At 58.0% G+C, this 16,169-nt stretch overlaps 1 protein-coding gene across 3 annotated transcripts in view; it reads right to left on the reverse strand.

Moving 5' to 3' along the window:
- MGAT5B (mannosyl (alpha-1,6-)-glycoprotein beta-1,6-N-acetyl-glucosaminyltransferase, isozyme B) overlaps positions 1-16,169 on the reverse strand; it is a 65,043-nt gene that overhangs the window by 15,580 nt on the left and 33,294 nt on the right. For all 3 annotated transcript variants that reach the window (XM_012664211.1, XM_012664213.1, XM_012664212.1), the window contains exons 9-10: positions 3,928-4,059; positions 2,466-2,599 (exon numbers count right to left, since the gene is read on the reverse strand). In XM_012664211.1, the coding sequence (XP_012519665.1) occupies positions 2,466-2,599; positions 3,928-4,059 (266 nt within the window). The remainder of the gene's footprint in view (positions 1-2,465; positions 2,600-3,927; positions 4,060-16,169) is intronic.

The raw sequence follows: 16,169 nt of genomic DNA on the forward strand, positions 1-16,169 counted from the left end.
GCCCTGAAAGCTCACGGATTCTTGGGTCTGAAAATCTGACCACCGTATGCACCGGCCTTTACAGCTTGCGGAACAAAACGAGCTCTCCTCTAGAGCTTCGCGGGGGTGGCTGCTAATGAGTTCTTTCTGCAGTGGTCAGGGTCAGGACAGCGCTCCCATCTCAGGAGGCTCAGCCCAAGCCGGGGAGAGGCCCCAGGAGGGCAGAGCAGACCCTCCCTGGCCCCGTTTGCCAGTAACATCTGTCCTCTCTCCCCGACTCTGGCTCTTGCTGGGGCTGTCACCTGGCCTCTCCCCCTACCTGCCTGTCCCAGTCTCTGTAGCTGAAGAATCCTTCACTCAACTGCCCTTCATTCCACCCCTCCCCACCAGAAGGGACGGATTTAGAGCACAATTAGCTAAGCCAGTGGGAGGGGGACAGGGAAGTATTGCAACCAATTAAAATGACAGGGGCCATTAAGCAAAGAGGTCCTGGGGGCAGAGCCAGGGTAAGGCCAACAGCGGCCAGCCCCCAGTTAGCTCACTGGGGAATCCCTCCCTCCCGGGCTCTGTGCATCACAGAACCGCCAGCTGCCCTCTTCCTTTCTGTCCACCCTGTCTGCCATTTCTCCAATCAATTAACATTTTCTGAGGCCCTAGGTTGGCTCCAGAGGGAGTACGATAAATCAGTCAGAGGCCCCTTTTTGAGTAGTTCATAGTCTATCAGGGGAAAGCAATGTATAAGCAAATAACTCTTCAATATATGCTTCTACAGAGTTAGGTATAAATTATAAAAGTAAAAGCAAAGAGGCCATACCTTCTGCCTAGAATAGGAGATGAGGAAGTCGGTGAAAGTGACGGTCAAAAGAGGAGACATTTGACTTGGGGGTTTTGGAGGATGAGTAGGAGTTTGCCAGGTCTGGAATTCCACATCCAGTGGGCTCCACCTTGGACAAGTCCCCATTTTCTCAGTACAGGTCATGGCAGAAGCCTCTTGGGCTCCCCTCCTGCACCAGCACCCCGGCCATCCGCACTCTGCCAGGATGACGCGCCTCAATAAGGGCTCTTCTCCGAGACGTTCAAGAACGTCAAGAACCTACAGCAGGTCTCGAATATGAACTCAGGCGCCTTCGCTGAAAGACCCCACTCTTCTGCTCCCCAGTCCTCCGTGTCCCTTCCGCCAGCCTCAGCTCCGACTGCTTCCCTGCAAGCGGGCTAATGACACAAGGCTCCCAGCTCATAGCTTTTCTTCTTCCGCAGCCTGGCGCATGGCCCCCCTCCCCCCCACTTCCTTCCCCTCCAGAAATCTGCTCCCTGTGTCGCTCTACTCTAATTGCTCTTCGCCTGAGAGAACAATGAGAAATCTCACGTCACCTTGAAAAGGGCCTTGCAGAAGGAGCCGGGGCCCCACAGAGCTGTGTGACCTCAGGTGGGCCGCTCTACCTCTCCGGGCCTCCGTTTTCTCATCTGGACGTGGGCTCCAGGCACTTTCCCACCTTCCCACCCTTCTGGAATTTAACCAAGCCACTAGTTATTTATTCAAAAACCGCATTTGCTCCTAATACAGCCCAGACCCTGGAGAATAAGGAAGAGAGGAAGCTCTGAGCATCCGGAAGAGCTGCCGCGAGTCTGACGGGCTAAACAAAGATCATTCACTTCACTTATCCTAAGTCCCTCTGGACTTTGCTCAGAACCCACTTCGCTCTTAATTTAGACGCGACCCTAACAAGGGTGCTTATCCGGCTTTCTGGCCCAGAGCCTTCAAAGAGCGCGTGCGAGGTGCCGCTGGAGGCAGCTGTACTGACAGTAATTAAAAGTGACAGCCGCGAGCCTCCCCGCAAGGAGGAAAAGAAGGGGACAGGGCTCCGCACACCTCTGCCGTCCCGAAGGGCCGTGAGATCGAGATCCCCCCCCCCACCCCGAGTTGTCGAGAAAAAGTTAAACTATTTTCACTGTGCTGCATTCAAGAGGGCTGGTCAGTGTGCGTGCAGGTTTTAGAGTCTGGTTTGAAAAAGCTAAAGCTCAGCTCTGGGGACATCCCCTGCCTCAAGCCCTCCGCGGGGATCTCCACCGAGGGCTCCCGCCGCGCCTGCGCCTCGCTGCCCACCATCCCCAGTGGTGGCGCCTGATGCCACTCTAGCGTCTCCAGAGTCTCCCGGCTCTGCCCAGCCCATCTCTCCTACGCCTGTTCCCTCCACGGGGAAAGGGCTGCCGCCTGCCCCTTGCCACCCACGGACGTGCTCCGGCCCCTCGGGAAGGGCCCTGAATCCCCTTCGCTCCAGAGCTGTGTGCTCCGCTGCGTTCCTGGAAGGCGAAGGCCGCGTCCTCTGGCGTTGGGTAGGTCACTCCGCCCAGGACACCCCTCTGTGCTTCCTGCTCCCCACCAGCACAGGAAGGAAGGAGAGGGAGGAAGGAGACCCTGCCTCCTCTGAGGACCCCAGGGCACCCTTCCCCCCGCCCGACCCCCCCATGCCCCGCCAGGCACTCACGGAACATGGTCATGAACTGCTTGGGGTTGAGGTTCCAGTAGCCCCAGTTGGTCCGGTAGCCGTGCAGCGTGGCGTACTCCTCGTGGTTGTACGCAGGTTCTGTGCCGAAGGTGTCGATGACCCGGATTCGGCACCTGCCCCCCCAGTAGCAGGGACCAGGCACCAGGGTCAGCAAGCTCCCTGTGTGTCCCTGGACAGGGCCGCCGCAGCCACAAACACTGTAACCGTGCAGTGGCCGGGGCAGACCCTGCTGTGTGACCACAGGAAAGTGCCTTCACCTCTCTGCCTCAGTTTCCCCACCCGCTCAGTGGCAATGACAGCAGCCCGGTTGCCTTAGGGCTACAGGGGGCTCTTGGCCCATGGTCCATGGCTAGTGCTCAGGGACTGTTGGCCATGACCACCACCTGGAGGGATCCTAGGGAGGGGGTGCTGCTTGGAGTGGGGGGATCCCTCCCCGCTGTCCCCGGGGTCACCTATACTCCTGGGCGGGGAGTCCCCTGGATGTGCCTGGCCTATTGGGACCGGGTGCAGTTAGGCTACCGCCTGCGGGGCTATCTTTGGGGAGGCAATGCCTCTAAGCCTCCTCTGCAAGGCAGGGGTAGACGGCCCAGCCGGGCAGAGGCTTCGAGGTCAAAGCCCAGAGGGGCCTTGTCCCTCTAGGATCAGCCAACCACGGGCGGAGCAACTCTGAGGCGCTCTCAATGGGCGCAGCCCCAGAACCTGCCCCTCCGCCCAGCCCGCCCCCAGGAAGGGGCGCCTGCAGGGAAGCGCTGAGACTCAGGCAGCTCCACAAGAGCTCCCTCACCCTGGCGTCCCTCCTGGTGACCCAGAATTGTCTGCAGAGTGCTGAAGTCAGCACTGTTCCCCGCCTCGCCCCCCACGAGGTGCTGGGGGAGGGAGGAAAGAGCGCCCAGTGCATAGAGAACGCGCATTAATAATAAAAGCAATAACACTGCCTGTCACTTTTTTCCCTAATAAAATCACGTGGGATAGTCAACGGGACCAGAGCTCGCGTAATAAATAGCAGGGCGCTCGGCGCTAAATTAAACCCCGCGCCCGCCGGCTGCAGAGAGACAGGGAGCGATGGCCGTGGCCTTCCTGCAGACCCTGGGGGGGGAAGGGGATGGGAGGTGGGGAGTGAGGAGCCAGGCCCCCAGGTCCGCATGGCAGAGGTCACACCCCGCTTCCTGCAATTCCTCTGCTCCCTCCATCTAGGCTACCGCTGACCCCTGCCCCCAGCCTCAGTGCAGCCGGAGGGCAGTGGAGACACTCTCTCGGCGGTTTATTAATTATCAGCCGAGCTGGCAGAGATGGAAGTGGCGGGGAGGGGAAGGGCAGAAGGCGGGAGAACACAGAACAGTGTGTCCTCCCACCCTGGGCCCAGCTGGCAGCCAGGACGTGGGGGCTGGGCATGTGGCTGGGGGGCAGGGCCCACGTCACCACCCTCCCGCCGCACCCTCACCGGTACTTCTTGAAGGACAGCCCCATGTGCTGTTTCATCTGCTGCAGGCCGTGGTAGTCCGTGTAGATGAGGTCGAAGGGCAGGGGCATGGTGAGCGGGCAGCTCCCCCGGCCTGGCGGCACCCCTAAGTTACTGAGAGAAGAGCCCTTCAGAGTCTGAGCCCAGAGAAACCACCATCCCAGCCAGCCACCCCAGTTCCCAGGATGAATGGGTCGGCGGGAGGGGGCATCTGTGAAAGTGAGCTCAGCCAGACCCTCGGAAAGGACGTGAGCACGGGGGTCCTGTACAGTCGGGTAGGTTTTTCACTGCACAAGGGAGTCCAGCAAGGGCCAAGTGGGACTAGAGCTGGCCTGGGGCTAGCTTGCCAAGCCCTGCACCTGGCCTGGGCTATCTGCCAGGAGGAAGGGGCACTTTTTGTAACTGCCACAAATGTGCTTGCTGCAGGGCTGTGTCTGACCAGAGAGGGACGCTTTATCTAACTTTCACAAATGCCATAAATGCTGGCTGCAGTCCTGTTTGTTTGTTTGTTTGGAGCTGAAGGGTCCCAAACCTCCTACCCCAGAAGAGCATAATCCCACTCTGCGGAAAGGGCTCCTGCCACCCAGGGCTGGCCCGGGGAGTGAGCTCCTGTAGACTCTGGTGACCTGCTCTGGCCACCGCCCAAGCTTGGGAGTCCCTGGGACGGGGGTGGGGTGAAGCTGCCACTGCCTGTGGGTCATTAACACGCAGGTTTTCATCTGGGACTCCCCAGACACACCCCCCACCCAGCCCCATCCTCATGTTCATTCTGTTTAACAAACGTTTCTTGAGCCCCTGCTGGGTGCCAGGCCCTGTGCCCTGCACTGGGGACATGGAGACACACGGGAGGTAGCCCCAGCCCCAGGAGCGCGAGAGCCGCGTGCAGAGTGTGTGCACCGGGTGCTGCAATGGCGACGCGACCAGCAAGTCTCCCTTCCAGGGGCTGGCGGTGCGCAGGGCACGTCCTGAGAGGTGTGACCCGCTGAGCGGTGGGCACAGAGGGGCGAGGAGCAGGGCACCTAGCAGAGAAAGCAGCGAGCCCAGCTTCATCTTCCTCTCTCAACAGCCCTTCGTGGGCAGAAAGTGTCACCTATGGGCTGCTGTGCTCACCTGTGCTTCTGACCCAGAGCAGGACGCACCAGGCCATCGGGCCCGCCACCTCCTCGGGGTTTGTGGGTCAGATGCCAGCACCAGAAGGGGTCCAAGAGACCTCCCAGCGAGCCCCTCCAGGGACCCACATGATGAGCAAACTCAGCCCACAGAGGTGACAACTTTGATGAGGGCACCAGCTCATTATTGGCAAAGGGCCATGATTGATCTGTTCTCTGGGTTACGTCTCAGGCTCCTTGAAACCACTCAAGGCAGGGGGAAAAGTTCCCACCTTGAGGCCTCAAGCCCACTTGGCCTGCTCAGAAGCTCGGGGGAGGGGCCTGTGCACACTGTCCCCTCAGAGCACCGTCCAAAGTGGCGCCTTTCCCACCATGCTTATGGTCACCTGCCGACAGGGCTGCGATGCTAAGAGGGCGGGGAGCTGCAGGACAGGGACTGAGCTGTCAGGGGCTGCCTGTGCCCGCAGAGAAGGGAGGCGAGAGCATGGCAGGGGGGGGCCTTCCCCAAGCCAACCCCCCGTGGCCAGTGTCCCCAGCCTCACTGAGCTGCCCCCACGATGCCACAGCCCGTGTTGCTGAGTGTGGAGAGGGGAATGCGAAAATCTAATAACCGTTTCCTCCTCATTTCTTGTTTATAAACTTAAAAATGGGGCCGGGCGCGGTGGCTCACGCCTGTAATCCTAGCTCTCTGGGAGGCCGAGGCGGGTAGATTGTTTGAGCTCAGGAGTTCGAAACCAGCCTGAGCAAGAGCGAGACCCTGTCTCTACTAAAAATAGAAAGAAATTAATCGGACAACTAAAAATATATAGAAAAAATTAGCCGGGCATGGTGGTGCATGCCTGTAGTCCCAGCTACTCGGGAGGCTGAGGCAGAAGGATCCCTTGAGCCCAGGAGTGTGAGGTTCCTGTGAGCAAGGCTGAAGCCACAGCACTCACTCTAGCCCAGGCAAAAGAGTGAGACTCTGTCTCAAAAAAAAAAAGAAAAAAATGGCCATGGGCCGCCCCCACCCTCCAAGCTTCCTACATGCCAGGAAGACACAGCACAAGGTGCTCCCAGCCAGGGCTCCCACAGCAGCGCCTCTCCGGCTCTTCTGCTGGAACACTCGGAAAGCAACAGGCAGTGAGCACAGACCCTCAGGTCTGCAGCCATCGCAGAAGGCAGCTCCCCCAGCCTGGAGCTACTTCACGAAATATTTGGTGGTATCTTTGAGAGTCGAGCACATTCCACATTCTACTCCGCGGACACGCCTGTGGTTCTCTCTGAAGCCCGAGCTCTCACACCGCCAGCCCCCCAGTGAAACTGACGCCCCAGGAAGAAGCATCACTATTGCCCTGGGGCTCCAGATGTCCCGGAGGAAGGACAGCCCCCGTCCCCTCTTCCTCAAGTCCCCCCACCCCAGTGAGAGCCACAAACAAAAGGACAAAAAGCGGACTCCTCTATCCCTCCTTGCAGAAACGAGGGAGGGGGTGGCTGCTCCTCCCACATGGAATCAGGATCTGGTAAAATTAAGACAATTCTGAAAATCTAACTGTAGGTGGGTCTCGGAGCTGCCACCTCCACCAGTAACATGATTGCCTTTCCTGCATGTTCCTAGTCGGTTTCCAGGCAACGTGTCATCCTTCGGTCCCAGGGGCTTCCTTCTGTTGCCCCATCACTGACCACACCCCTGACCCTAGCCCCAGATACCAGGGCCACCAAGAGGGCAGACGGGTTGGAGCAAGCCACCTTTCATCTCGGCAACTACCCTACCAGGTCAGACCCATTCTCGTCCTGTTCCCATCTTTACAGATTGGGACACAGAGAAGTTTAGTAACCTACCCAGGATCACACAGCCAGGAAGGAACAGAGCTGGGATCAGAATCTTTCTACGATGTCAACTTAGTCACATCTTCCTGGGTTCTGGTCCTTCTGGATCAGGACGTCACTTCCTGGCCTAACCGCTGCCGAGGCACCCGCTGCTGCCCCCTGAACCACAGCCTGTGCCCCCCGGGTCTGCAGCAGCCTCTCCTGGCCTGCTGGGTGTGCGTGGAATGAGCAGGGAGGGGCTCGAGGACTCCACACTGACGGCTGAGCCCACCCTGTGTGGGGCCCACCCGGGCAGCCAGGCCCTGCTGCGATGAAACAACCCTGAACCTGAGCTTGGGGGCGCCTTGCTGAGCAGTGGCTTCCCACGCACACACCCCTGCTCGGCGCGAAGTCAAAGTCTTGACGAAACCAGAAGAAAGGGAAGAATGTTAATGGAGGGGGATAATGAAGCCACAGCATGATGGCAGCTGTCACCAGCATCCGGCTACAATAAGTGAGACTGGACACCGCCTGCGCCCGTCACACAGAGGCCGCGTGCAACAGAAGCCATCCTCACCAAACCCTCCTCCGTCCCACCACGCTTTCCACGAGACGGCGCCCTGCCGCAACGGAAACTGTTCCTGGGCCTAGAAGACTCTCCTCACCCCCAGATCCCTGAGGGAGCCTTGCCTGAGATGCCCCTCGCCCCGCGCTGCCTCCACTCCCGGACACACCTGGCGACTGGCCTGAGTTACCTCCTCCCAACGGGGGCCCCTCGAGACCCGAGTCACGTCATCTTTCCAATTTCACGGCGAGGGACAGGATCTGGCCCAATAAACGTCTGTCGTGTTCATGAGGGAGTAAACACACGAACGGATCAGGCGGAGCCCTCGGAAAGAATTGGTTCAAGTGTTTAACATTCAGTCAAGAAAAGCGTATCTGGAGAGAGAACATGGGTGGGCGCAAGGAGCCCAGGGGTCAGGGTGTCGTCACGGTCCCTCAGGCTCTTGGTGCTTGGGTCACTGGCCTGCCCGTCTGGGCTTGGGCGCAAGTGGCCCTCACGTGACTCGAAAGGACACTGCAGCGGGAAGGAGAGACGGGAGACAGACAGGCCCGAGACAGCAGCATCCGCCTTCCAGGAGGAGCTAATGAGAAGCCCAGGGTCTCCCACCCCAGAAAACACGGACTTCCCATTGAAGGGCAGGACTTCGCCGGAGACAAGCGTCTGCAGCTGCCTCGCTGCCCTTGTCAGGAGGAATCTGAGCTTCGCCCTGGACAGAGCAGAGGGGGTCAGCCACAGGGAGAGTGGGCTGCAGTTTTATCACTTGTAATTCCAGTTCACTTTATGGGCAGTTTTACACTAAGTGGTTGGCTGGAGCAGTGACATGAATTGGAAACGCCGTCTCCCGGCGACCTTCAGCCAAAGGTGCCCAGGGAGGCTCGGCTGTACAATTCCACCTTTCCTGCTGACTCCTCAAAAGGCTGCTGCCCAGACGTTCCGTACTTCCAATGCCAAGTTCTCATTTCTCCCGGACTTTGGCTCAGGACTGCTCAGCACCCCCACAGATGGGGGAGGGAAAGGGCAGAGGGATCTCAGCAGCTGGAGGTAGGTGAAATGCCTGCACCAAGCACCCCCCTCCGCCCACTGCCCACACCCAGTGCCCGGGAAAGGAGTCGCCAAACTGGGTGGCCAGAATACATTTCTGCGTGTCCTCAGGCCATGAGATTGGGAGTCCAAACACCAGGATGAAAGGAGTCAGGAGCGGGTGATCCAGGGAAAGGAGGCAGTTTCTACAGGTCGCCTGGCTATAGTCTGCCCAAATGAATCCACCCAGAAAAGCCACCCTCTAGGGGAGGGAGCAACAGGGAGCTACTGTTTAATGGGGACAGGTTTTCGTTTTGCAAGAAGAGTTCTGGAGGTGGATGGTGGTGGTGACAACAATGTGAATGCACTTTGCCACCGAACTGCATTCTTAAAAATGGCTAAGATGGCAAATGTTACGTGCATCTTACTACGATTTAAAAAAAATAGCCAACCCATCCACAGTCCTGGCTCCCTTGCCCAGCGCTCTGCCCCCCAGAGGCGCCGAGGTCTGTTTTCTCTAGCTGCGCCCCCCACACTCGCCTGGGACTTCCACGAACAACCTCGGGGCTCAGCAAACCTCGGGGCTCAGCAAATATCTGGGAAAGGATGGACTCAGTCACTCTGTGCTAAAAGATCAAAGAATAGGATGGGTAGATGGGATGAGGGAGGAGGAGGAAAAGAAAATCCTACACTCGGTAGGAAAAAACCTGCAGCTAGGAGTCAAAATGCTGAATTCTAGTGCAAGGAAAACATCCCCGGGCATGAGCTCCCGCTCGGATTTGCTTGGCAGCCTGGCACAAGGCGGGGACGCGCTCTGGTGTCTGCCTCCGCGTGGGTGACATGTGCTCAGACCGATCCACACAGTCTCTTCTCAGCTAAAAATTCTCCGGTTTTATTTCTCTCTGTGCCTTTGGCCTGTGGCTAGAAATAATCTCTCCAGGTAGTGCTCAAAGTCTGGAACAAACTATTCTCTCTCTTTCTCTGTGTGGGAAGGACCTAATTAAAAGGAATCCTTACAAAGTGCTCACAGATCTTTGGCGGCAGGTGCTGAGTGCACACAGGGTCTCCAGCTTCACTGGATGGGGACACATGGCTGGGGCAGACTGGGTCTGTCTCCCCAGGGGCCTCAGGGCCCTCTGAACCCACCCAGAGCCCACCTGCTAAGTGTCTCGGGCAGTGACCCACTCTCTCCTGTGGCCCATGACCGGAGCAGGCCCCTGTCCCCTCCCTGGAACACCAGGGGGCAGAAAGAAGAGACCCAGATGTTTAACTGGGCACCTAACGAGAGGCTTTAGGAAGCAGAGGTTAGGATCGCTAACGAGGAAGGAATTACACTCCTGCAGCGTCTCCTCCTCGCCCAGGATGGGCCGACCTTCCTGTGCCCGACAGAAGCAGCCTCGCGATGCCCTCGTGACGAGCCCACCCTCCGCTTCCACCTCCTGAACAGACAGGTGTCCTCGAATGTCCTGGCACACACCCTGGTGCCCTGGGAGGTCCAGGCCCATAGCCGAGGAGGCCGTCAGGTCCCCTTGGAGCCAGCAGCTCAGACAAAAGGGGAGTCTAAAAGCAGATGGGAGCTCACGCCAGCAGCTCCCTAGCCAAAGCCATCGTGAAGCATGGGGCGGGTCCAAAAGGGAAACTGAGGGAGCAGCACATCCCCCATAAGAGGCGGCCCACACTGGGACTGTCCTCCAAGGCTGACACTTTCTTCCCCAGCGATCTTTCCTAGTAAGTGAACCCAGGGCTAAGAATAGGGGCTTGGCTCCCAGGAGAGCCGGTGGAAACCGCAGACTCACTCCGGTTACAGCTGCAGGAAGAGGCACAGGAATGGGAACTGGGCCCCGGCTGCCCGCCGGCTTCTCCCTTGCGGACAGTCTTGGTTTATGCAACAAACACCTGGAAATTCTGGGCACCGATCGAGGCTTTCGATGGGCAAGGTGGTTCCACAGCTCCTGGTGGTCCGGCAGGCTGAGCACCCACCTATGTGCCCCGCACGGGGCGGGCCTGGGCATCGGGGTTTTTCTTCAGTTCCTCAGGTAATTCTCCCGCACCAGGGCTCTTGCTGTCCTACCCACTTCCACAAACCTTTGTGTAGATCCCACCTGTGCAGAGGCCTTGGGATAAGACTCTGCTTTCAAGCCCATTAAAACAAGCCCTGGGGGTGATCTGGGCTGAAAGGAAAGACGCAGCCAGCACCCCGGAGCGAGGCAAGGGGAGCTGGCTCCCAGGAGTAGCAGCTCTCCACCAAAGCCAAAGCCGCTCTGTGAGCCCAGGGGCAGCTAGAAGCAGCGCAGCGGTTATTTGTGCCATCCTATGCTCCTGCCGGCTCCACCCGGAATAAAAAGCCCAGACCAGCTCTGCAACTTGTCCCGAGAGCCAGAGCAGCAGGGTTTGACCCTCCCTGTGGGGTCACTTTCCAGTGTCCCTGATTGTTCCAAAAGCTCGTCCACGGCCCACCTCCCTCCTCTCCAGCGGCCATTTGACAAGAGCTTCTCTCGGTCTGTACTTGGTGGAGGGAGAGCCCACAGCCCTGGGACTTGCAGAGACCCTGATCCCTCCTCCCCAGGGACAACCACCCCCTCCCTGGGGAGCATCGGAAGCCAGCCCTTCTCCTCGGTTCCTCGGTTCTTGTCCGACTCTCCCCAAGTCCTCCCCACCCCACTTGGGTTGCGCGTGCAGCAGGCCAGAGCTGGGAAAGGCGATGTGGCCGCTGTAAGTCATGAGTATTGGCCAATGCTGAGACTTGGTCAGGAGCCTTGATCTGCAAGAAACAGACACATGGTGGCTCCAGAGCAGCGTGGAGTGGGAGGTGGGGGTGTCCTGTGCAAGGGCTCGTGTCTCCCAGACCCCGAGGAAGACTGAAGAGCAGGGACCAGGGCAGCCCCAGCCCCCAGCAGCAGAGGTCCACGAATTCCCACGGCATTTGGCTACGATGACCGTGACCCAGCCGTGCTCCCCACACCTGTACCTGTTCCTTCTCTGTCTCCCTCCACCGCCCAACTCCAAATTCCTGGGAAGAGGTTCTAGTGGTCAGCCAGCTTGGGTCAGGTGTCTCAGCTAGGAGAGGTGGCTCATGTGTTCGCTGCCCGCTCAGCCAGGGTCCCCAAGCAGGGAGAGTGTTCGGGGATGGCCAAGGGGCACGCTCCCTGCAGCACTATGGCCTCGGGGGCCCCTAACCAGAGGTCCACGTTGGGCAGGAGATTAGCGTGCCTCCTTGGAACTGAAGGAAGGGGAGGAACTAGGAGAGGGAAGGGGGCGGGAGATTGCAGTGCAAATCGGTCATCTGCCTCTGTGCTTCCTCTTGGAACGGTCGGGGAGAAGAGCCGCCACTGACAAGAGCCCGCCAAGATGCTATTCTTCCTTCCTTTTTCCTAATCTATGTGCTTATGTGTTATGAAATATTTCAAGCAGCCAGAAGATTATAGAAAATAATATAACGATCTAATGGATACTACACTTCTACTTCCCAGCCTTGTCAAGTCTTAACATTTTGCCATATTTGGTTCAAATCATTTTTGTTTTAAGGGACAACACGTTGCCAATCAGAGCGAAGCCCAAGGGCATGTCCCAGTGTTTTAGTCTTGTCCACGCTCCTCATGCCCCCGCCCCCACCGCTGCCCCCACCTTACTGCCTGCGGCCCCAACTCACCCTGCTCTCTTCCCCGTCTCTCCTATCAGGGGCAGAAGGACTGTCCCTCCCCCTGGGGCCATCTCCTTGGGCCACGGTCCACGATGCTCTCTCCCTCATGCATCCTCAACATTCAAACATGCTCAAAACCTTCCCATCTTGACAAACAAACAAGCACACCTTGCATCGTGGGCTGAACTGCGTCTCCCCAAAAGGCGTTGCAGCACCTGTGAGCGTGCGCTTATTTGGAAGCAGGGTCTTTGCACGTATCGTCAAGTTAAGATGCGGTCACTAGGGTGGGCCCTAACCCAGTGTCACTGGTGTCCTCATACAAAGAGGGAATTTGGAAACGGAGACACGCACAGAGGGAAGAGGATGTGAAGACAGAGAACACCGTGTGCGAGGCAAGGAATGGCTGCGGCTGCCAGAAGAGAGTGGGGAGCCCTGGGACAGGCTCTTCCTCGCGGCCTTGGAAGGAAGAGGAAACATCTGTGTTGTTCAGGCCGCCCAGTTTACGGGCCTGTGACTCGGCAGCCCCGGGAGATTCACACAGCTGCCTGCGATCCGTCACGCCCGGTCCTGCCCCTTTCCCGCCGCCCCCCAGCCCAACTCCTTGAAGCACCTACAGCACAGCCACGATTTCCCCACAGCCCACAAATCCCCCGAAAGGGCTCTTTCCAGTGTCAACAGTGACTTCTACGTGGCCTGATTCTTCAGTCATTTCTCACTCCCCTTCTTACTTGACGTTGTAATGGGCATTTGACATCGCTGCACACATCATCCTTCTAGAAGCATCTTCCCACTGGCACCCGTGACTCCACACCTTCCGGTTTTCCTCTCGGCCACGCCTTCTCCGCGCCTCTTCCTCCTCGAGGCCTGTGCGCGTTGGCGTTTCCCAGGCCTTTGCTGTCGAGCTGTCTTCCCACCGCTTGGCAATTTCACCCTCAATTGCTCTCGATGCCGAGATGCCGCCTCCACCCCGCGCCTCTCCCGCGCCCACCACCAGGAGCCTCCATGGAGGCGCCTCTCATTCAGCCAGTGTGAACCCAAATGCAGGGTCTTCCCTGTGTGCCCCAAACCCTGTGCCGTTCTCTTCTTCCCCCTCTGAGAACGGCAGCACCCTCCACCCAGCAGCCGGTTTGAGCTGCCTAGTTCAGCCTGGTTCTGGTTGGTTCTGATTGGTTTCAAGCAGCTGGGCCCAGTTTGCATTGGTTCAGACCAGTTTGAGCCAGTCATAGCCAGATCTGAACAGGTTCAAACCCCGAGAGCTGCCTCGGCGGGCCTGGCTGGGCTAGAGGAACTGAGGGCATTTAAGCCTGCCAACTACTCCCCCAGCCTGAAAAACGAGCGAGCACACCTTGCGCTGTGGGCTGCACTGTGTCCCCTGAAAAGATGTTGAAGTCCTACCCCCAGTACCTGTGAATGCGACCTTATTTAGAAATAGGGTCTTTGCAGGTGACATCAAGTTAAGATGAGGTCATGAGGGTGGCCCCTAACCCAGTGTGACTTCGTCATTCTCAGGGGACCCCCCCTAGTCCTTCCCTTGAACACACGTCCCCTGTGGGAGGCCAGTTCCAGGCTGGCCACGTGCTTGACAGCCAAGAGGCCCCCCGTCCTCCTTATTGAAACATGCTCCTCTCAGGCTTTCATCATTTGCCAGTTAAGATAGCTAATTTTCTACTGAACCCAATTTCACTCATGGATGGAGGAAGAGCTCGGTCATTTTTCCTCATGCCATGTACTATTAATGGTGCTTGAAATTATGCAAATAAAACTGATGAGCACAGCGACTCTGGGCAGGCAGGAGGGAGAGGCTTAACTTTAAAACGCCCACCGTGGAGCCAGACACGCAGGGACGTCTCAGGGTGCAGCAGATGGACGGGGGCCCCGGCGTGGCATCTCCTCCCCTCACACACGGGGGGCGTGGCTGGGGACCGTCTGATCCACCTCGCCACAGTCTCATCGCAGAGCGCGTTGTCCCCACACGCCACCCCCCTCGCCCTGGAAACATCCTGTAGCAGCGAAGCCAGATGTGGCTCGTGTGCACCGCCCCGAACATCACTCCAGCGAGCTGGTTAATTAAAACACCAAAACACGAGGCACAGAGCAAAGCCGGCGCATCCGTCCAGCCTTGTTGCTTAGTCGGCGGCCAAGACATCTGCTGCGAACACCTGTGAATGAACTACAGCAAGAGCACGCGCCGCGCCTTTGTCCTGCCGCCTCCCACACAGGTCATCGCGCCAGCCGAGGGAGACGTTTCTGTCGCAGAAGCCAAGCCGAGACTCTCAGAATTCAGATTACCTTCACATCCTATTGACCTGTTTTCAGATTAACCTAGTGCTGCTCCCGGGGAACAGCCACCCAGGCTGAGAGCTGCGGTCCCGGAAGCTCCTGCCTCTTCCCGCAGGTGACACCTCCCCCCCCATGTGTATTCAATGATATCTCTGCCCAGGACCCCTTTCCAGGCTGAAATGGGTACCATCTTGTTATGGCTTTGCACTGTGTCACCCCCAAAATTCACATGTTGAAGTCCTAACCCCCAATTCCTCAGAATATGACCTTACTTTGAGACGGGGTCTTTACAGAGGCAATCAAGTCAAGGCGAGGTCACTAAGGTGGGCCCTAATCAGTATGACTGGTGTCCTTGTAAGAAGGGGAAATGTGCACACAGAAACGCACACAGGGAGGACGTCACGCAAAGATGACGGCAGAGATGAGCGCGAGGATGCTTCTACAAGATGAGGAACGCCGAAGATCGCCAGCGAACCGCCAGAAGCCAGGAGAGAGGCCTAGAATAGTCTCCCTCACAGCCTCAGGAGGAACCAGCCCTGCCGACACCCTGATCTCAGACATCCGGCCTCCAGAACGGCGGGACAGTGAATCTCTGCTGTTTGAGCCCCAGAGTGTGGGCCCTCGTTGGAGCAGCGCTAGGACCAGGACACGCATGCGCATCTCAGGCGGCAAAGCTGCATTTACGCGGCGTCAGGACGGCCCGGCGGGGAACGTGCTGAGGAGTTCACAGCTTGCCTCCACCTCGGCCTCACTTCTGCCCCCCTAACTATGCTGACCAGCGCCCCCCCTTTACAAAGGAAGGAGGAAGAAAAGTACATCCAAGAAAGGGCCTGGCACAAAATGCGATCCAGGCCAGCAGGCTCCCGCCTGATGCCCGGGCAGGACGCCCAAGGACCCGTCATCTGGGCCTCCTCCAGTGGGTGCCTCTTTGGCCCGACCCTCCCCACTCGGCCCCACTCGTGTAACCAAGGCTGCCCTGGGTGCTCTCAGGAGCACAGAGCAGGACTGGGAAGGAGCCTCACATTCTTCCTACAATCTTCCAGGGCCCTGAGCCCCCACCCCCAGCCCTGATCCCACCCTCAGGACTGCACTGGGGACACTGAGGACCGGTATTTTGAAGAAGCCACAAAGATCGGTTCACACATTCCACAATGCTGCAGCCCCGCACTAGCAAGACTGTGTATTAGGGGGCTTGGAAAGCCACAGCCTCAAGCTTGTCCTCTTCTCAGCCCTTGACGCTCACTAGAACCACTGAGGGAGCTTCGAGCGTTTGGCCCTTGGGCTCCCGCCCCAGACCGATTAAATCAGCACCGCCAAGAGCAGAGCCCAAGTGCTGGTGCATTTTCAAGGTTCTTCAGGAGGTCCTGCTGTGCCAGGGTTAAGCGCCTCCACCCTGAACCTGATCCACCCACCGCTGATGCTGTTCATTTTATAGATATAACGGGGGAACTCTAGGAAAGGTGGTTTTGTTTTTATTTTTACTTTTAGTTGTTTTTACATTGTATCTGGTAAGGATATCCCCTGAGGTGGCCGAGCTGGTCACCCCGTTCTGCCCCATCTGAGCAAGATTGTTCATTCACACACACACACCCCCAGGGGACCAAGGGCCAGAGCATCCGACCACAACCCCGGACCTGCCCATTTAATGAACAGAAAATCAGAGATGCAGCGACTTCCCTGGCAACATCTGATTCTGGAAATTTCAGATCTGCAGGAGCATGGCAGGAAGTGAAGTCTTGGTAGAAAGACATTGATTCTCTGTAGGGCGTGTGGGGTACACGTGTGTGCAAGAGAGTGTGCATGAGGGCATGCGCGTGTGTGCATG

This window comes from Propithecus coquereli, unplaced genomic scaffold (assembly GCF_000956105.1).
Source record: "Propithecus coquereli isolate 6110/MARCELLA unplaced genomic scaffold, Pcoq_1.0 Scaffold871, whole genome shotgun sequence".
NCBI lineage: Eukaryota > Metazoa > Chordata > Mammalia > Primates > Indriidae > Propithecus > Propithecus coquereli.